We start from the raw sequence: 21,193 nt of genomic DNA on the forward strand, positions 1-21,193 counted from the left end.
CGCCCCCTTAAAGATCGCCAGCGCCCCCTGGGGGGCGCTGGGGTCAAGGTTAAGAACCACTGATCTAAAGCGTTATAATGTTGTGTGCTGGGTTTTTAATGTTTTTTTTTTAAATAAATTGCCCACGGACCGTCTCACTAACGAATCTAGCAGCTCATCTACAATATATTCTGGAATAGCGCTTACATGTATATGTCACATGAGAAAATAGATTTCGTGACGCAGTTTTACAACGTTTTTGAGACAGATTTAGGAAAAACTATTTTCAACATATAAACAACAATATGTTTGTATCGATAGGCTTTCGGCAATTTGGCAATTAAAATGAGTTCGCAAACATAAGACATGTCATCTGATACGGCCATTCTGTTGATGTGAGTATAAGTGTTGTGATCAAGTCACTGCCTTCGAGTCACGAGTCATTTTGAGTCATTGCACATTTTGACTCGAGTCAAGTCAAGTCAAGTCAATCGATTATTGAAGAAGGTGACTCGAGTCAAGTCAAGTCACTCGATTTTTGGAGGTGACTCGAGTCTAGTAGGCCTACGAGTCAAGTCACAATTCAAGTCAAGTTGCATTTTCAAAGTATGAGGCATGATTACTTTATTGCATTTTGCTATAGGCCTATAGCTGTCTGAAATACTGATGGAGTGGTCATTAATTTTGAACCCATGAACAGATATAGAGGTAACACGCAAGAAGGCGTTGTATCGCTCACACAGACGTAAAATTGCTGAACTAGGTAAGTAATTGCATGGCCTCTGTTTGCAGTTACCAGCCAAAATGGAGAATAGAGAAATGAAGTGGATAAGATGCAATACATTACCCATACAAGTTGATCTGACACAATTCAAGTCTGCACCAATGGTTGAGGACTATGTAAACTTTATTGGAATTCAATTTCAATAAAAGAAGAGGTTCGGTTAAGGCAGTGGTTCCCAACCTTTTTCGGGTCATCGCCCCCTGTTCAAGCTTCACACCGATCATCGCCCCCCAAATTTTGTGAACCGAATAACGAGCATATACAAACTGCAATGACTGGTTGGTTGACTTTAAAAAAGGCAAACTTTTCGGCTCGACGTCGAACTTTTACACTTTTGCAGCTAAATTTTCGTGTGTTGACTAAAAAAAGGTCATTCTTCCGGATTGGCTCCAATTAAGCCGTTTTAACGCCATCGCCCCCTATCGCCCCCTTCGCTGCCGCTGTCGCCCCCTTTGTCCATTTCCACCCCCCTATCGCCCACGTTGGGAACCACTGGGTTAAGGTAAGAACAGAGATCGAACAGAAATACACATTTTGCTATTTAATTACTTTACTACAATAACGTAATATGTAAGCTTCGATCCCTTCGTTTGCGGTCAATTTATTTGTGAGAGAACAATGGAGGCTCAGTAAAACGCACGATCATTGAATGAATGGTCGCTCTCACGGGTTACACCAGTGTTTCGCGAACAATCCGAACATATGCAAGATACAGCAGTGATTTTTATCGACACCGATTACTTGATGACTTGAAATTGACTCGTGAATTGACTCCGAGTCACGAGTCAATCCAAGTTTTTGTTACACCGAGTCATGTCATGTTAGCAAAGTGACTCGAGTCAAGTCAAGTCATACGAAAAAGGTGACTAGAGTCCAGTGTTGGGATCAAGTCACTACCTTCGAGTCACGAGTCATTTCGAGTCATTGCACATTTTGACTCGAGTCAAGTCAAGTCAATCGATTTTCAAAGGTGACTCGAGTCAAGTCAAGTCACTCGATTTTTGGTGGCGACTCGAGTCAAGTCGAGTCAAGTCAAGTCACGAGTCAAGTCAAAATTCAAGTCAAATTGCCTTTACGAAGTATGAGGCATGATAACGTCATTGCATTTTGCTAGCTGTCTGAGATGCAGATTGAGTGGCCATTGCTTTTGAACCGATGAACAAATATAGAGTTGAATATACATGTAAAAAGGCGCTGTATACCGCTCACATATACGCAGAACTGCTAAACCGCAGATTAATTACCAGCCAAAATAGAGAATAGATACGAATTGATAGGATGCAGTACATTACTTATTTACAATTCCATGTGATACAATTCGAGCCTGCGCCAATGTTTGAGGACTATATTCGAATTCAATTTCAATAAAACAAGACGTTTGGTTAAGGTAGAAACAGAGAGCAGAAATTACTTTACTTTACTAGTTTACGACAACGTAAGCTGTAAGCTTCGGGCACTTCGTTTTGCGTTCAATTTATTTGTGAGAGAATAATGAAGGCTCTGTAAAACGTGCGATGAATAAATGATTGGTCGCTCTCACGGGTTACACCAGTGGTTCTTAACCTTTTTTCTTCGAGCGCCCCCTTTCAAAAATTATCGTGCTCCAGCCCCCCCCCCCAACTTCATATTGTAAGGAATGTAATAAAGACAATGAGTAAGAGGGAGGGCCGTAACAGCACTTCGTTAACCCCCCTAAAAACGATTGCCTTGCACACCCATAGCGTGATAAACCGAACTTCTGAGGGCTTCGCCCCCACGAACCCCAAATCGTGATTTTGATGGTCAGCAAAGTTTGTATGGCCTGGTCGCCCTAGGTACCAAAATTTTCCATAATGCATGAATGAATAGGTGGTAATTACATATAAAAGTCGCTATAAACTTTTTATCCTCTCAGCCAACGTAATCAGATTTACCAGTAGCACTGAGCGAGCTGTTGTATAGGAAAATAAAGGGCACGCAATTAATAATTAAACATATTCGGGCGTGCCAGCAGGTACAATTATTCGTTACCAGGGCCGTAACAGCACTTCGTCAGCCCCCCCCCCAAAAAAAACAAAAAACGTTGGTCCTGGGCCCCCATCGGGTGATAAACCAAACTTCCGGGGGACTTCACTCCCAGACCCCCATTAGGCTGTCCGCTATTTGCTGATAGCCTATTAGGTAACTACATTGGATGTCCATTTACTGAGGCAGCTATTCTCGCCTATTCGCGCGAAGTGCGAAAAATTTCACTAATTAATGATTGAATTGGTCAATATCATCGGGAATTGCATGTAAATTGAGATCAATTTTTATCCTCTCTCTGCTCACGTAAACACATTTACTGGTAGAGCTGAGTGAGGTGCAATGTTCCCTCTAAGCTGCGCACGTGCGCAGTGCGTACACGGTCTCTGCGCACAGAAAATCTACGTTGCGCACAACAAATCCGGAGTTATTACCTTTTTTTAGTCGTTACGCACAGTTGTCCAAGGGTCAGCGCAGTGAGTTGTTGAGTGTGCGCAGACTCATCAAAACTTAAAGCGAACATTGTGAGGTTTCTTGGAAACTGCAGGGCCCGTTACTAATAATTAAACATATTCGGGCGGGCGAACCCGTTGATATGACTTCGTTGCATGATGTTATTTCGTGACCCCCTGTCTGCAATATCAAAAAATATAGAATCGCTCCACGGGGATATCGCCCAACAGGAATATCCTTGTCGCCCAATCGTACTACACACGATTTCAGACTGGTATTTCTTCACTAACATATAATTTTTCCCTGCCAGATGGAATTCGTTTTCTGGGGTTCAGATTGCCAAGACAGGAACATTCGGTGTCAGTTATTTAGGCGCCCATGGACAATTAAACCTATATGTATTTTGAAGGCTATATGTAACGAAATTTTCGGTGTTAATTTGCTCTGAATACTCATTAAGGATATGTCCTATCACCACATCATCTAATGCGAAGCCATTTTTTCTCCAGCGCCCCCCTTACCGCCCCCCTGAGCCCAGCGCCCCCCATATCGCCCCCTGAGCGTTTCCGCCCCCTTCAAGATTGCGAGCGCCCCCTGGGGGGCGCTGGGGGCAAGGTTAAGAACCACTGGGTTACACCATCGTTTCCCGAACAATCCGAGCATATGCATAATGAAGGGATTTTTATCGACGCCGATTACTTGATGACTTGAAATTGACTCGTCAATTTTTCTCCGAGTCACGAGTCAATCCACATTTTTGATACGACGAGTCAAGTCAGGTCAAGTCATTTTAGCAAAGTGACTCGAGTCAAGTCAAGTCACACACAAAAGGTGACTCGAGTCATCCCAACACTGCTAGAGTCTGACTCGAATCAAGTCATGACCCGAGTCATCCCAACACTGGTAGGCCTATTATGAAGCTTGAGCAGTTACAAAGTTACAAATTGTGTATTAATTCTTTTACAAATTTAAAGGTCTCGCGGATCCCCTGAAAATGCTTCAAGTTTAAACCTAAGGGTCCGCGGTCCTCCGGTTGAGAATCGCTACTCCGTCGGAAGTGTAGTAAAGTATGCGATTTCGTGGGACTTCCCCACATCCAGTTTTAATCTTTCGATACTGGGGCAAATCAATGTTGTTGTGGTCGTGAATGTGGCGATAACCTGCGAATCAATTTATTTCCGTCATCAACAGCCTCAGGCCATCAGCTCGACAACCTGCCGATCTAATTACATGTTACTACATGATTACGTCCCTTAGCTTTCATTTGGATATGAGCTGCTCATTATCGAATTTTTGTTCTGGAATGATCGCCTCGCCTTCTATAAGTCTGCTGTTGATATAAGGTATGTTTATGTTTCTACATTACTTTAGATATTCTTATCTCATTATCTGCATTAGGATCTCTGTTTATATATGTACTCATCAGCTATATTGATTAACTCAGTAGATCAGAAACATCCATATTTATTGCAATGTAGTAGTCTATGTGTAGGCCTACAATGTGTTCAATGTGTTGTATGATCCATAATAATAGCTGTAGAATCGCTCTATTGTCTAGTTCAGTTTCTGTATCTTCAAAGTTTTCACTAGGACTAAACTTAAATGTTTTTGGTAATGTAGTAGGTAGTGGTTAAGACAGGATTGAATATAGGCGTACATCATACCCAACTTTGCTGTCTTTTCATTGTATTTGAATGGTGAGATGTCACAACAACTTAGATAATTTATTGAACCAATCATTGGTGAGTGAATAATTATCTGAATACCATCTTACACTATTGCACTTGTTCGCCTACATTCATCATTGTCCTATATTAGGCCTAACATATTCAAATATCCATATACCACAGTATGTTTGATGTACATAATTTCAAGGAAAGAACGGCTAGCATACTGATACCGATATAGCTCTGGCCAGTGTGAATGAATGGTTTGACACTTGTCGTTGGAAACTTTTCCTCTAATGGATAAGTATACCATACTCAAATTCTGTGATTGATGATATATTTTATTTGTATCTTTGATATAGTCTAGGAAACCTGGCGTCAAAGTGTAGACCTATAGTTATTTAATAGCTGACGACACAAGAGGGCCTAAAACATGAGTAAATTATTTTTCATGAATACCAGTAGTTACAATGCAATATAGTCTACCCTAGTGCATTTCAAGCTGTGGGATGGCACGCAATTGTGCGGATAAAAAAATTGTAGTGTGGATGAGTGCAGATGAAGATCGTAAATAACTGTTTCTTTTTTGACGTGGAATAATTCAAATGAACCTAAGATGAAATTCAAGCGAAGTGGCTCCCTAACTTTAATTGTTGCGACACGATTGTAACAACTTGTTTTACTTGCGACGCACCACTAATCATAGCTTTTACAATAACTTTCTCTCGCAACAGACACAGTGAAGTAATATTTGCAAACTGTAATTATTACTTACCGGTAAGCAATATTCTCATTCAAAAGCGGGTCTAGTGGCAGGCATATAGTGAATCAGCCTGTCTGAGCCTGCGACATGCAGGAAAAGAATGACTGTCACATTTGGAAGTTACTATAATGCAAATTTTTCCGACTATCAGGGTTCGTAACGTACGCAACGCGTACAATTTTGGGTCGATCTGTTAATATGCATGTGATATTTGTTGAATTTCTCACAAAAGAAATTGCTCAACAATGTCTTCGAGCTTCACGCGATACCTGATGCCCATGCCCAAGTCCTGCTATGATCCAGCGATTAGCAATTTCTGACATTTATAATAATGATAGGTTGGAATTTTTCTGATATAAGTGGAATTTTAGTGATATTTTGAGTACCGCGTTTCAATTCTTTCTTATTGAACATCACGGTTCTGTGGATTGGTCACGACACCTGCCATGTTACTGCTTTATTTGTAACAGTATTGCTTTTGTGCGCAGATCATTTTATGGATATGTCTGTGATTTTGATTGATGTGTAAAATAACCTAGTCTCCGTGCCCCGTCAAGCAATGAAATCTGGGAAACTTTTATTGCGTTTCATTTTTCCAAGGTGAACCATACCAGCAAGTAAGATTCATGGATCGAAAAAAAATCGTTGTCAAGCCATGACCATAACCTGGTTACCAGGCTGTTTCATCATAATCATGGGCATAACCACCGAAACGATCTCCGATGCTCCATTGCAGGTTGGATTGACTTGGACATCTCCGGCATATTTCAATAATCTTGATAGTGTAATGGTAGCTAAAGTAAAAGGCATAGCCTATTTCATACTGTCCATAAGTCATAGGCGGTCCAGTGTATATGGTTGAAAACCAATGCCTAATTAACTGAAGTAGGCCATGTAGGTCATATCCAATGTTCTTAAACTTTTTTTGACACGTCCCCCCCTATAGATGATAGTGAAAAATTTCGCGCCCCCCTTATCGTCATATCAAAATTTTTTAAAAAGAGCAACCAGAATGTTTGCAATCACTACTTCTGCTGGCGTGGAAGGTGTTATAGCTGTTGAGATAGGCCTATTTCTCAAATCTGGAATTCGGACTATAAACAATGGGCTGGATATAAAATGTCCTATTGAATATTTTGTTAAACATAATCATGCGCAATGGTGACATGTAGCACATAGATATTTTATCGATTTTCTCTGCCAATTCCTTTTGTGACTCCACTTGAGTTTAGCTCAAACGTACCTGATGACCATAAGCTACGGTAAATCAAAAACCAGTCGCACAGCTACGCGCATTCTCCCGTAACACTTCATTCAGGGACATGTTCTGATTAGTGCAAGGTGCTGTGTCAGTCAAAATATAGCATCAGCGTGTTGATCTACGATGCAAAATAATGACATTTAAAATAGAAAGAAAAAAGGTCATCACTTTGGATTTTTTGAGCGCGGCAAAGATTTTCCTGTGTGCGGCGACTTTGTCAGACTCAAATTGTGTCGCGGGCCGGATTCAAACCTTCAAATCACTCGCGGGCCGGACAAGTCAACTGGTTCCGAAATGTTACATCATGCCTTGTTTTTCACTTGAATACTTTATTATCAAGCATATACATAATAGTATATTACACTATATTACAAATCATAGGGGTTATATCCTAACAACACCCATGTTCGCGGACAATTAATTTGATAAAATGTGATGATTGGTTGAGTACTCTGAGGCACTGAAACAGTGGCGCTAACGACGATACAAGTTGGCATAATTATGCTCCCTTTCTAGTTGTCGAAATCTCGCGTTGGCCCCGCGTATGTGTTGTGGGGAATGCAAGAGATTTAACTGTAATCTCGGACGTTGGACTTTGGTTTATCATTATTAATAATTCACGATTTGAGTTTCACTGGAGGCCAAACAATTTCGAGTCAGAAGTTAGCAGAGCGATCACAAATATTTGAAATATAATTTTTTTTAACCAATATATTCTCAATGCAACTTGCATATAATGGTTCCGCATTGGCGTTTTCGCTTCTGTGGATATAACTGCTTCTATTGGTCCATTTTTTCATCAAACTCTGAACTGAGTGTGCAGTGCACAGCAAACCACTGCAGTCGTGATCATTCAAGCATAGCTGATTAACCAATCAAGCGCCGTGATTTCGTGATTACTAGTCTTCTCGCCGTTCTATAGTCGCTTGCACACCCACTCTACAGCAGCTACTTTCAAACGCATTTAGACAAATCCTAACGAGTTTCCTGTGAGCCTATTGCAGGCTCATTGACGTTTTTTACCAATATTCTATAGAATGCCACATGTATACGCATCATTTTTGAGATTTTCCAAAGTATGGACAACCCCAGTGTACACTTTTCGACTTTCTTGAAATCGGGTGTCAATGTTACCGACTTGTTCCTATAAAATGGTAACTAGAGTGAAAGCGTAACATCGCAGTTGGGTGATTATAATGTGACTGACTTGTGACCACTGAACATGTAGGCCTATCATTGGCTATTTCGGAGTATTACAAATGCGCTGGATGGTTAAATACAATCATTTTTCAAACTATCCAGAATTGCGGATGCGGCTCGCGGGATGTATGTTTGACACCCTGGCTTAGAGGGAACATTGGTTGTGACCCGCAACCGTAAATGAACGTTATATAATATGGGTTGCTTTGTTTGAAATACATTCATGTTATAGTTTATCGAGCAGATGGTATGAGCCCGTACCCAATGTTTGTTATAACAACTTTGATTTAATCCCGAATATAGCACATACAATTATCATAGCGTTAATTAGTCGAGTGGTACTTGGGTGCGATTCAAGCCATTTCCAATAGTGAAGTCCCAACCCGAAAACACCGACTGGACTTCAAACTCTTACCACTTTGTTTTTACTACCGTCCTTGAAATATGAGGGGGGCGCCAGACCTAGGCCTGACTTGCATGAAAAAAGGTTAAGAACCACTGAACTAGTTGGACGCCAAATACCCATGGTAAACCGTCCATGTACATTTCTGGTGAACTGCCAACTAATCTATATATTCATATCGGCTTACCAAACGCACCAAAATCGCGTGTGGTGAAGCTATGGGATTGGAGATGGCCACGCTAAGCGCTAACTTTTTTCTGATTTACGAATGAATTCCGTCGCCAATAGTTGTAGATTCACATATTACTATCAAACATTTATCCTTTCTCAATCCATGTGTTCAGATTCACAGGTACAGTTGATGGGAGTGGTGTTTTCGAAAATTTAGGGCCAGTTATAAATGATGATGTATCTTCGGGTGGGTCGATTGCTTTTAGTCACTTTGTTGCATGCTGTTATTCCTTGACCTCCCATCAGGATTGTCAGTATAGAGTGGAAAGATAACAGAATCGCCCAAACGTACCAGAAACATATTTCTTTGACAATAAGCACGTGATTCGGAGTTGGTATTTCTATATGGGACGTATAATTTTCCTCTGCTGTTCACATCTGTACTGTGGGGCTCAGATTGCAAAGAGCACTACCAGCTACTATATTGAAATCGAAAAATTAATTCCAATTACTATCTCTCAACAATTCGGAAGTCAATTCATAAATTCGATTTGCACGTCGACGGCCGCTAACGCATCAAATTGAATTAGGTGTTAAATGCCGCACAAATTACCTATGGCCGAATGCGGCCGTCTAGCCGCAGGTTGGCCACCCCTGGTCTACTCGAAATAGCGAACTACTCTGATTCATAGATTTTCAATATACAATAAAATATATCATACTCCTGTTCACGAATAACTGAATGAGCCATAAAAATCGTGTTTCCAGATCAATTTACTCTTACCAGTACTCACTGTCATTGTGGTTGGAGCAGTTCGCTGAGATAAATTTGAGATGTATTCAGTCACTTTATTATGAAATGACATAAACCTTATCCACTGTATGTATGTAATTTTATGTTGGCGGTACCACATCACTAGGCCAAGTTTTTTTTACCTGAAAATCGGAAGATTTTGACTAATAAAATCAAAATGTTGACATTTTTTAACCCTAAAATACTTATTTTGGCCAAATTTTGACCTTATTATGCCAATTAGGTGTTTTCACACATAATGTTTGAATTTTGCCAGTTATCTTTATTCCTGGTTGGAACTGTCTATCTTTACGAAGTAGTTTGGCCTGAAAAAACCTTCATGATTTGAAGACTGTCAAATTTTTGCATGAAAACACTTCATTTTAACGAATTCTGGCCCTCTGAAGAATTCCAGTAGTTAGGCTACATCACGTATTATGGTAGAAATAATTAAAATTTGTTATGTGAGCTACTGCGAAAGAAACTTTCCTACATTCTCGGGTAGAAAGTGTCTGTCCTTATTAAGTAGCTTGCCAAGAATGGTGAAAGAACGTTCAACAGCAGCAGTCGTTGGCTGACATCACTGAAGTTGTGCACACCGTGTTGCTTCATTGTGACAATGGTGTCTACATCACAATTTTTCATCAGCGTTTCTTGATATACAAACCATGCACCTCCCACGCAGTCTTGCTTTAGTTAGGATATTGTGGTGCGCGGAGCATAACACCAAGTCAACTTATTTGTTTCATTTGAAAGTGTTTATGATTCACAATGAGCAGACAATGGGCCGTCTACAACGGTAGGCCTGTAAAGTAGGCTACGAGCTCTAAAATGTCAAATGATAAGTTCACCAACAGTGCAAAATCTAGGATACAAACGAAATGCAGGCTGCAAAAAAAATTTGACTTTGTAAACAAACGCTACAATATTGACAAAATTTTGACTTATTTTGACATTTCAAAAAAATCGCCCTACTCATTACAATCTGTCTCTGCATTCCACATAGTGTTATCGCTTCTAAGTATTTCTCACTCTGTTATACTTTGTGTTCCAGAACATATGGGACACAGGATTAGAGATGAGTAAGTTTTTTTAATTAAAATAAATCTGCTTTGACAGTTGTTGGTTTTCTATATTTAGACATACATGACAGCAATTCTGAGACGGATTTCGCTAATTCATTTTTTATGAAGTTCAACGGTTGCTTGGAAAACCCACTATGCCACGACATGGGGATCATATCCAGTGCTACGATGCAATCATCCGATGGTATGAGATTATTCTTCTGACTACACCTCATAACATTGGAATTAATTGCAGTTGAAATCAAATTTAAATACCTACTAATTATCCTGCATACTAATCCATTCCTGAACAGTATTATATACCAATGAGGTAGTCCCCATATTCTGGAATATATAGTACCAGTATGCTAATGCTAATGACTTCGCCCTATTATCAATGTATGTGTTCTTTGAGACATATTTGTTGTGTATAAAATAGAGGCTACCAAGTAAAGTTTACATAAAAACATGAAGTATCAAGCTTTCAGCGTTGCTCTGAATCAGTGTTACCTATATGGGAGTTTTCCAGAACAAAACTTGATTTTGCAGTATCTGAGGTTCATAAATGTGCCATGCTGGTATTTTGTTGTGAGGTAGGCTATGCATGATGGGGATTGGGGCCTACAAAACCCTTGCAACTCTGGTTCAGGGCTGTGAAAGAGACTAATTTGAAGGAAAAATATTTTGTAATGGATTTGTTAGTTTCATCACTTTTACCACATTCGCCTTAGCTACTGTGTTGTTATGTTTAATATTATTGATGTTTTAACTACATTGATCATTTTGCGCCAGGCTGATATTTTTTATTACGATACCATGAGCTGCCTACTTGTACCATGGCCAATTTTTGTTCTGGGCTTTTTTAAGACACCTCAGATAGCGAAGATAAGCCTAGATAATCCACTTTGATAGGAATTCAGTGGTTGACCTCTGCCAGACTGAAGTCACAACTGTGGATAATACTGCTATGCTATTTCACCACTTGGTATCTGCTATTTATAAATTTCAGAATCCACCGGTCTAAGCCAAATTTTGTCTTTCACATTGACATTCAATTAAATCTGTCTTTGAGGTTTAACATTGGATGTTTCTGACATGTTTACATAAACCTTTTATTGCTATTTGCACGAGGTGGTTGTAAGGAAGGTCGAGATGATGACATCATGTATTGCTCAGAGATGAGATCTTAATCAATACTTTTAATCCTATTGTAGTAATCTGCTTTATATCAGGTGAAGCACTTCATTTAATTAGCGATGATAACATAAGCACTTGAGATCAAGTAAATCTAGAAGGGCTAATTCGTTAACTGGTAATTCTTTGATATTCATAAGATACCTTAAGTTAGAAAATTCCATTGTGATTGCCTGGGTAATTTTCTGCACATTCAATTGTTTTCTTTTGATGAATCATCAATATGACTGACGACCATTAAGTAACATCTTTTCCTTACTTTTGATAAACTTAATCATCAACATGTTCTGACGCCATCCTGTATTTCAACCTTTCGCAATTTTTGTGGTGTTTTTAGGTTGCCTTGCTTTACTCAAAACACAAATAATGATATGGTTTCAAATTCGTTTAGGGTTTCCCTGCGACCTGCATTTGCCAATATCTCAAACTAGGGTGCTCACTAGGGTTGTTCAAAATTTGGAAAATGTTTGGAATTCTGCGTGTCCATCGCTTATTCTGTAGATTATTGTTAAAAAACAATAATGGGCTTGAAAGAAGCTCGCAGGAAAGCCGCTAACATTTGTCTAAATGCGTTTGAAAGTAGCCGTCGGCGAGTGGGCGGGGAATCGATGAAGTGGGCGGGCAAAGAGAAGCCATTATTCCTGATTGGTTGAAGCCGGTAATAATAAGCTAATGATTGGCCGAAAGACCGACTTTGTGAACACTGCTGGTAACGATTTTTGCGTGCTGTTGTGCAGTCGTTTCTGTTGGTGGCATTACAGACATGATATATTGCCTTTGTTAATGTTGTCACCAAGAGTCCATAGTACAACATCGCAACCGCCTAAGTTAATATCTACCTGCAGAAAGTGCTATGTATTGCACAGGTGCTCTCGCTAGTTGAGATACGAATAAACTAGATGCATGCATATTGCTACCTTTCCAAAAGTTACTGACAGTGAGTGAAACTCAAAAATTTACCACCAGGAGTCAACATCTCAGTAGTACTTGTTATGACTGGTCGACGTCTCACCCATAAACAAACGCATATTACACTTTTTATTCACAATTGAATGAAGGCGAAAAGCACTATTTACAAAAGACATTAAAAAAGTACGTTGCAGATCAGTGTTGCATTGTCAGGCACAAGTTGCAGATTACAGGCTTTTGATTAGAGTTGACTTCCTGCTGTCTCCAACTGTCTTCCTATGTTGTTCCACAGCTTGAAGCAGACTGTCTCTTTGTTGTTCATTGTCAGTCAAGATTGCAGCATAGTCTGTGCTTAGCTTTACACCTCGTTCTGCGGCATCATTAACGACTTTGACAGAACTGATGTAGGAGCTCATTCTGGTGTAGGAATCTGATAAGTGCCAAACATCAACCGGTTGAGCTAGCCACGCCCCAGAGCATTCAAAAACATCAAATATGTACCACGACTGTGGCCCAATAAAATCAGACAAAGTAGTGTCCTTGTTGATGCGTACAGTTGCATTCAACGAGGGCGGGCCTCTCCTGAAACTTGAAGTTCGCTCTACCTGTAGGAGCGTCTTTGCCATATTTTCTCGGGTTTCATTGCTTTCACTCGGCGAAAACAAGGCATATACAGCGGTTTCCTCCACGATATACCAGTCATGCTTTAAAAGCTTTTGTGAAGCAGCTTTGGAAACTTGTTCATCATGTTCCTTGTAACTCAACATGTCCTGGATGAATCTCAAGTCATTACCGGCTGCATCACGATCGATGCTGGAAGCAACCCAGGCAGGGATATAGAAGAGAACTAAAAATAAATTGAAGCGATGCAGCAGTTCCACTTCTTCAGATTTGTAATGTAACTGATCAGCCCACATGAACATCTTCTGAGCATACAGAATTGTGCCCATCCACCTTGCATGGTGTGTTGCACCAAGTTTGTGATGATGTATATCTCCATCTGCACCGAGAAGAGCAAGAGCATTAATCACACATTGTTTGTAGTCATCCCGTGTGAAGAAATCTTTTCTGGCGAGTAGTAGCTTGAAGTTCTCAACTGTCATTGCTGCTCGTTCTTTAAAGCATATAGGAATAGTCAGAGTCTTGAATTGCTGTTTTCTGTCAAGACTGATCCAGCTCTTCTTAAGGTGGGCAAACCATGTGTTCTCTGGTCCGGTTGTTGCTTTTCCAAATAAACATTTCCAGACGTCTTTGACTACTAGCTCATACACATGGTGCCGACACGCATGGTAAAAAACCTTCTTTGCTAGAAGGTCCTCAAGGATCTTCGCTGCACCCTTCTTCCAGCCGCTGTTGCTTGCTGTGGTGTCAAAAACCAAAGCTGTTACAGCATCTTGTATATCCCACTTTTTAATTATGTCGAAAGTAGTTTCAGCTTGTGTCTGACCTGCCGCATTTTGTATCTTCTGAGTTCCAAGTAGTTTTCCTTCCGAGTATTGAGGTTGACAAGATAGAACAATTGACAAAGCTTCATATCGATTTCCTAATCTATCCTCTGTGAGCTTTCCATCCCAATGAATGGCAACATGCTGTGGTCTATTTTCGGCAAAATGTCCTGAGATATTTCCAGGCGATTTGTTTCCCTGGCTCTCTTCGTTGAAGATCTTGACAGGGAGAACATGGCTATATCTCCTCCACAAGCCTTAATAAATGCTCCCATCAGCATCGTTGCATCGTTGTCAGTTACTTGCAATCGATCCAGAGCTTGGGAAACATGCGTATTTTTCATAATATTTTTAGGTGCCATCAGTTTAATGGATTGGGTCGAGGTGCCAAGTCCAACATCAGCATCATAGTCAGAACTTGAACTCAAACTGTCACCCTCTTTTGAAGATGACGATGATGCTAAAACAACATAGTCACAACTTGAGTCGTGTGAAACGTTTTCAACAGTTTGATCTGCAATGGCTGCTGTTTTCTTTTTGAGGTCTTTAGCCAGAATTTTGTCTCTTCCCAACATTATTGACTGGCGAGATTGCCGTTGATCTTCATAAAATGCAATGTCTTCAAGCTTTCTTTCATGTGATAGATAAATGTCATTTTTTATTGTTGTTATGGCATCTCTACTTCCAATATCCCACAGCTTGTCCAAATCATCAGTGAATTTTCTCCTCTTACCCTTGGGATTACTTTCCTGTTTCGGATTCTTCTTCAGATCACGCCATCTTTCGTGCAGGTTTTGAAGTGATCGCACCACATGTGATTTCTACATTGTCGCAATTCTCGCCATTTTCCACACTGTCATTACATCATCCACCACCACAGTACATAGTTCATGAGTAGGGGTTGACTGAGGACAATGCTCTTTCAGATGCAGCAAGTAACTCATTACTTCTCGTATAGTAGGTAATCTCGAGCCACAGATGTAATCGCAAGTATATCCGACCAAGTACTGCTCAGATTTGGATCTTGTTCTTCGCTGCGGCATGTGTGCAATCTTTCGCCGTTTTGCCTCTGCCATGACTGCACTATTGTTGCTCCAAAGCATAAACTACTGCTATCGACTGTGAAGCATTCAAAGAACATGTGTTACAGTACTACTAATGACTCATCAACACACAATGCGCTTGTACAGAACCACAACCGCTACTAACAGACTCTACCTCAGCAAAACAGACTTTCAATTTAGTAAAGCGAAGCTCCCGAATCCGAGTCAGCTGTTGCAGTAATCAGTGAAGCTTAGCCGATTATCCAATCAAGAACCGTGGTTTCGTGATTGCCCGCCTCTGCTGTCGGCTGCCCGCCCACTCTTCAACAACGACTTTCAAACGCATTTAGACAAATGTTAGCGGCTTTCCTGGGAGCTTCTTTCAAGCCCATTATTGTTTTTTAACAATAATCTAAAGAATAAGCGATGGACACGCAGAATTCCAAACATTTTCCATATTTTGAACAACCCTAGTGCTCACTATGTCGATTGTGATTTAACCATGCGATGGCAAAGGTAGCATCGGTAGAGGCACAGCAATTCAGTTTTCATCCTATCATTCAATTTCATTTTTTTTCGATCGATCGATTAAAAAATTGTATCTGAATTTGGTGCGATAATTAGGACGCTGTAAGCCTACATTTAGAGGTCTGCTATATGCAGTGCTGTGAAGTCGTGAAATGGAGTCGAAATGAAAGGAGATGAAACGTCAAAAGAAAGACGGTAACAGATCATGAGCACAATCAATGCCAATTTTTTGTAGGGTACAACACGATATAGCTGTAGCCTATAGCGTAAGGTAGATGGTGAATGATGGTCCCATAAGATCTTTCATATATCCCCTATCTGTCCATTGCGTCGAATTGTGTATTCCATATTGCACTGCATTGTTCATTGGCACCTACAAAGAAAATGAATTGTGTCCAATTGTCCATACAAAAATTACAGATTATTTTAATCATCCCTGTCAATGCGAAGAAAATGATCAAATCCTTGACCTAAATTCATGCTCTTTATGTTCAGTATGGTACGTAACATACGGGCGAAATGTTGCAAAAGTTGCATTCGGAGCGGACGGTAGATGCAACTGCACCAAAGTCTTCAAAACTCCCGAAAAAAGTGAGGGTAACTTTTTGAAGTTTACACTACCGTACCGGTACTGTTATCTTCAATTAGGTAACTTATATTCGGGTCTATCTCAATCCTATTTCAATGCAGAGTTCTGCCATTTTCTTCATACATGCCGAATTTCCTGTGATATTCTTGCAGGCGTATTGTTTTTTTTTATCAACAATAATCCATATAATAAGACACTACAACGGAACATTTTCGAGATTTTCCAAATTTTGGACAAACCTGAATGTATAGGCCTACTTCGGAGGACACACTCCTACAGCATTTATACTCCCGGAAATATCTCCGAGGTTTGTTGCACATAATCCTTGAAATTTGAGCATAGCACAGCACGGTCCTAGTCCTTCCTAAAGAAGGCGTTAGATAAAGGGCTTCACAATCTGCAGGGTAAACAAAAACAATGCGAATTTCATGGTCCGTGATTTTGATTGTTGTGTCATACTTTGCCTTTTTGATTTTGCTTTTCAATCGGTTCAAATCCCTTCAGTGTGCCGTTAACTCTTGAAAAGAGGCACCCGAAAAGTCTTCGAGTTCAATAAATATTCTTTTACGATGGGTGTTGTATTGAAAGCTATCGCCAAATTTTTGTTTTTTGTTTAAAGCATAGCGAAATCTAGCAACTGTGAAAATTTCATGGTGATGGGGGTAGCCATCCGAAATTTAGGTTTCTGGGTTGCTAGTCCCCTTAATCTTTCTTCTAGCCTGCCAAGGGAAAGTCTTGACGGTGAAATGAAGACTTATTTGCTTTGTTTCAGTTTGGTGTGCATGATTAGTTGTACAAATGAAGAGGAATCATGCTGTTATTCCGAAATTTTCGATGGTAGTTGCAATTTCATGGAATAACTATATTTCATTTTCTTATTATTCGGTGCAGTGCGCATGTTCCTATATGCTTGTTCCTAGCATGATTTGTTCAATCCATGACCTACTTTGCTATTTTCAGATTTTGGCAGTACATTTATCGGTATGATTTGCATGCATCTTGGTGTCAAATTTCAGTTTCTTCTCTTGTGATGATCGGGAATCATCTCTTCTGGCTTCACGATGCCGATACTGTGAACTATTTACGGATCCCTTTCAACTTTTCGAGTATTCCTTTCGCTAAGAAATTGAATACAGAGATGGTCGTAGAAGAAGAGGTTTTCTTTAGTGAGTTTTTACTTTGTGGATATTTTATTTTTTACCTGAAAATCTGTGTTTACTTAAGTCCGCACCAATATATGTTTAGATATTGGCTTTAACTATAGCACAGTATGGGTGAAATACACATTGATTTACTGGGTCAAAACTTTTGTACTTGCTCAAAACTTTTGTACTTGCTGGATTGAGATTGAAACCAGATTCCCAATGAACTTTCCTGTTACATCAGGGGTTCCCAACCCTGAGGGGGGGGGGGGCTTGAATGCATCTGAAGGGGGCGCGAAGAAGCGGTCAAATGAAAACTTTTTTCACATGTATCTCTATATATAGACTGAATTTCATATTTTTCAATTCTCTCCTCAACAGTCATAACCTTCCATGCCATCAAACAATCTGTTGAGGTTGCTAGCATCCCGGTTGGATTTGGTGATATGACGATAAAGGGGGCGTGAAATTTTTCACTATCGTTAAGGGGGGCGTGTCTAAAAAAAGGTTGGGAACCACTGTGTTACATGAAGCTTCTTCGGTGATATAGAGCTAGAAACACATATCCTTTTGACAAAACTCCAATTACAAAGAAGCGAAAATTGAGTACAAATTTACCCATGGCAACTTTTGTTCATGTGCACGGCACAAATTTCAAGTTTTGAACTCAATTGTTTTTTCACAGTTTAGACCAGGGGTCGTCAACTGGAAACGACTCCCGGGCCACCTTTCGAATTTCGTAGCCACCTCATATTCAAAGCTTTACATCAGTGCAGCACTGTGCTAGCTCTAACATGGGCGACAGGCAATAGTTCCCATAATAGAAATAATATTTTAATAAAGAAGTACAAATACGACAAAAAATATCATGATCATCACTTTTATTTTGAACTATGAGCTGCACACGATACATACCCTAACAACACTTTTCAGCGACTAAGGAATTTAAGGCTAGCGAGACACGGTACTAGCTAAATGACTATGAACTCCCAATGCATGATATTGCGAGGAATCCCGAGCCGTTTTCTAAGCGTCTCGATCTTGGCAGTGTCTGTGCCATTTCAAGTCAAGGTCATATGCCAATTTATATCAGCTGATTCCCACTCGATTGCATGCTGTTGGCACCGCGGAAGCCGTTTCAGCTAGCATGGAATAGTGATGTTGGGCACAAGAGACTAGCCAACTTTGAACTAAGCCTTCATCCAAAATATCAAATCATATCGCGAACCCCAAAATATGACCCGCGGGCCGCGTGTTGGTGACCCCTAGCGGCCCGCGGGTCATGACTATATTGCGCAATTTCTTATAATTGACTGCAGCATTGTAGTATTATATCCGTAGAGGCCGGATGCTACCTACCTCAAAAGCCACTGCCGGCTCCTCTGATTATAAGAAGAACGGGAAACACAGCTGTCTTCAATATCACAAACATACGCCAGTGGAAAGATGATTGGCTCAATTCACAATTATGCCATAAGTTATTAAATTTGAAATTCCAATTTGGATTCTATTTTTCGAGCATGGGAGATTGGAACAAATCAGCATTCTCACTAAGGCCTACGTCTGAATTTATATATCAAGTAAGTTGGTTTGGCATATTCTAAATTCTTCTTCTTCTATAACAATCTTTTTAAATGCAATTACACGCGTTATTTAAATAATGATCCGTCATTTGATGAAGATTTTAAAACACATATTTTCCACCTAACAGCCAATGTTTACAATCTCTTCAATTTCACAAACGACGTTGAAAAACTTGCAGCCAAATTACGAGTATCTTGTATACGTCACTGTGGCAATGACTAGCAAAGGACAGAAATCTTTGATATTCTCTATTCAAACGAAGTTGGCGACATTATGCGAAGGTAACATTGATCGGTAACATACATCGCAACTCTTGAGTTATTTATTGGTTTTCTAGAGCCATTACTCCCGGACAATCCAAGATGTCTAGGGATCAATAACACTGCATTGGTAGTTTTATGGGATGAACCCTTTGATCAGGAGCAAGTGACTTACGAAATATTTTACAAAAAATCAGAAGCTGCAAAGATGAAGAGCGTTTTTATCAGCAAAAAATCGCAGCGATTTGTTCATAACGGGGTCCGGAACATCAATGTCACTTACGTAGTAAGTGAGCCATTATTGTTTAGTAGGTTGATTATTGCCAAAGGATTTTTATTCATCCATAACAAACACGATGTTGAATACGTATTTTAGATGAATACAAGTCTGTGGGTCTCATGGTATACTAGGTGTAACCGGACAAAAACTGGTTGATTATGATGTAAAAATTATTAGCAGCAATGCAATTGTTGTACCGGTGTTCTATGTTTCATGGAAATTTGATTATTATGATTGTTTAATATTATTATGAAATCTTACAGAATAAATTCCCAAGACATAAACTGCTATATTTTACACAGCATGAAAATGTTTGTGATTTAACATTAATAATTGTCAACATTAAAAATTTCTCATGTTGGTCCCAACATATCTCTGGATTAAGTGATCTATAAAACTGCCACCATACTCACATGCTGACACCAGTTTTTGCATTACAGATAAGATTGCACTATACAAACTGCACTTTGCGGCCTATATCCTACAGTCATGTGACTGTTTTCGATTGTAAACCGTTTCAAGATCCTGTTACTTTGGTAGCTGTTGACTCAACAGATCATTCGTTATCAGTATTATGGGAGGAACCAGAGGATAAAAGTGTAAAAAATCTTTTCATTGAATGGATGGATATCAGTGTAAGTCTCTTCTTCTGACTGGTAAGGTATGTGTGATGCATATAATGTGGTAGCACCAGACCTTGGGTTTAAAACACTGTTTTTTGACTCTAGTAGTAATTTCCATTGATTTTCTATGTTTAAACATAACAGGACTCTGTAAAGCAGGGGTCATCAACAAGCGGCCCGTGAGGTCATATTTTGCAGGCCTCGATCTGATTTGAAATTTTAGACGAACGCTTAGTAAAGCATTTTCAGTTTCTACATATTGTTGTTGCTGTTATTCAAAGTAAGTTATTCTCCTGTGGGCGTGTGGCCTCACTAGCTGATGCGGCTTCGGCAATGGTAGTATCATTCCACGAAGGAAGAATTTGCTGATATGAATAGGCAATCGGACATGTTGCCTTGACGTGCAATGGCCCACCACTGCCAAGACCGAAACACTTAGAAAACGACTTCGGGCTCCTCAAAACACCAAGCTTTACGAGGAGATAGTACCGTGTCTACCTAACCCCAATATCGTTTCTTCAGTCGAGGGGTGGCCAAACTGCGGCAGTAGAAGGAAAATGGCGCCGTCGTCCACACTTAATTCGATTAGGATGTGTTGCCGGCCGTCAATGTGCAAATTAAATTCACGAATTGACCTAATTACAGAGAGATTTGAATTATTCTTGAAATTGTTTTCGAGCTACGCGCAGCTCAATGTGTCTTGATTTTCGATTTTAATACAGTAGCATCCTTTGTAATCTGAGCCTCAACGGTACAGATGCAAACACCAGACGAAAATGATGCACCCCATAAAAAAATACCAATTTGTAATCGTGTTCTGCTCATCAAGACGGAAATTTGTTTCTGGTACGTTTGAGTGAATCCAATATCTTTCCACTGTACCATTAATCCTGATGAGAGGTCAAGAAATAATAGCATGCAACAAATGACCATTTATTAGTCCCGACTAGAAACGAATGACCCACCCACCCAAAGATGCAATACAACATTAATAACTTCGCTAAATTTTCGAAGACACCCCCACCCCTCCCGCATCTATTCAACTGGTGAATCT

The 21,193-nt window shown here is 39.9% G+C and overlaps 1 protein-coding gene and 1 long non-coding RNA gene across 3 annotated transcripts in view; both read left to right on the forward strand.

Annotated features, from left to right (window-relative positions):
• The window catches only part of LOC145451878 (uncharacterized), a 249,497-nt gene that overhangs the window by 199,234 nt on the left and 29,070 nt on the right, over positions 1-21,193 (forward strand). The window lies entirely within an intron of this gene.
• Positions 4,731-21,193, forward strand: part of LOC145452195 (proto-oncogene tyrosine-protein kinase ROS-like) — a 32,654-nt gene continuing 16,191 nt past the window's right edge. The window contains exons 1-9 of one of the 2 annotated variants that reach the window (XM_080330420.1): positions 4,731-6,386; positions 10,533-10,560; positions 10,619-10,747; positions 16,157-16,252; positions 17,267-17,416; positions 18,734-18,972; positions 19,104-19,257; positions 19,314-19,522; positions 19,957-20,151. In XM_080330420.1, the coding sequence (XP_080186546.1) occupies positions 6,306-6,386; positions 10,533-10,560; positions 10,619-10,747; positions 16,157-16,252; positions 17,267-17,416; positions 18,734-18,972; positions 19,104-19,257; positions 19,314-19,522; positions 19,957-20,151 (1,281 nt within the window). In that variant the 5' untranslated portion in view covers positions 4,731-6,305. The remainder of the gene's footprint in view (positions 6,387-10,532; positions 10,561-10,618; positions 10,748-16,156; positions 16,253-17,266; positions 17,417-18,733; positions 18,973-19,103; positions 19,258-19,313; positions 19,523-19,956; positions 20,152-21,193) is intronic. The other variant, XM_080330421.1, reaches the window with a different exon arrangement.

The sequence above is a fragment of the Botryllus schlosseri genome, chromosome 12 (genome assembly GCF_051294905.1).
Source record: "Botryllus schlosseri isolate E-star chromosome 12, Bs_hap1, whole genome shotgun sequence".
Classification (NCBI taxonomy): domain Eukaryota; kingdom Metazoa; phylum Chordata; class Ascidiacea; order Stolidobranchia; family Styelidae; genus Botryllus; species Botryllus schlosseri.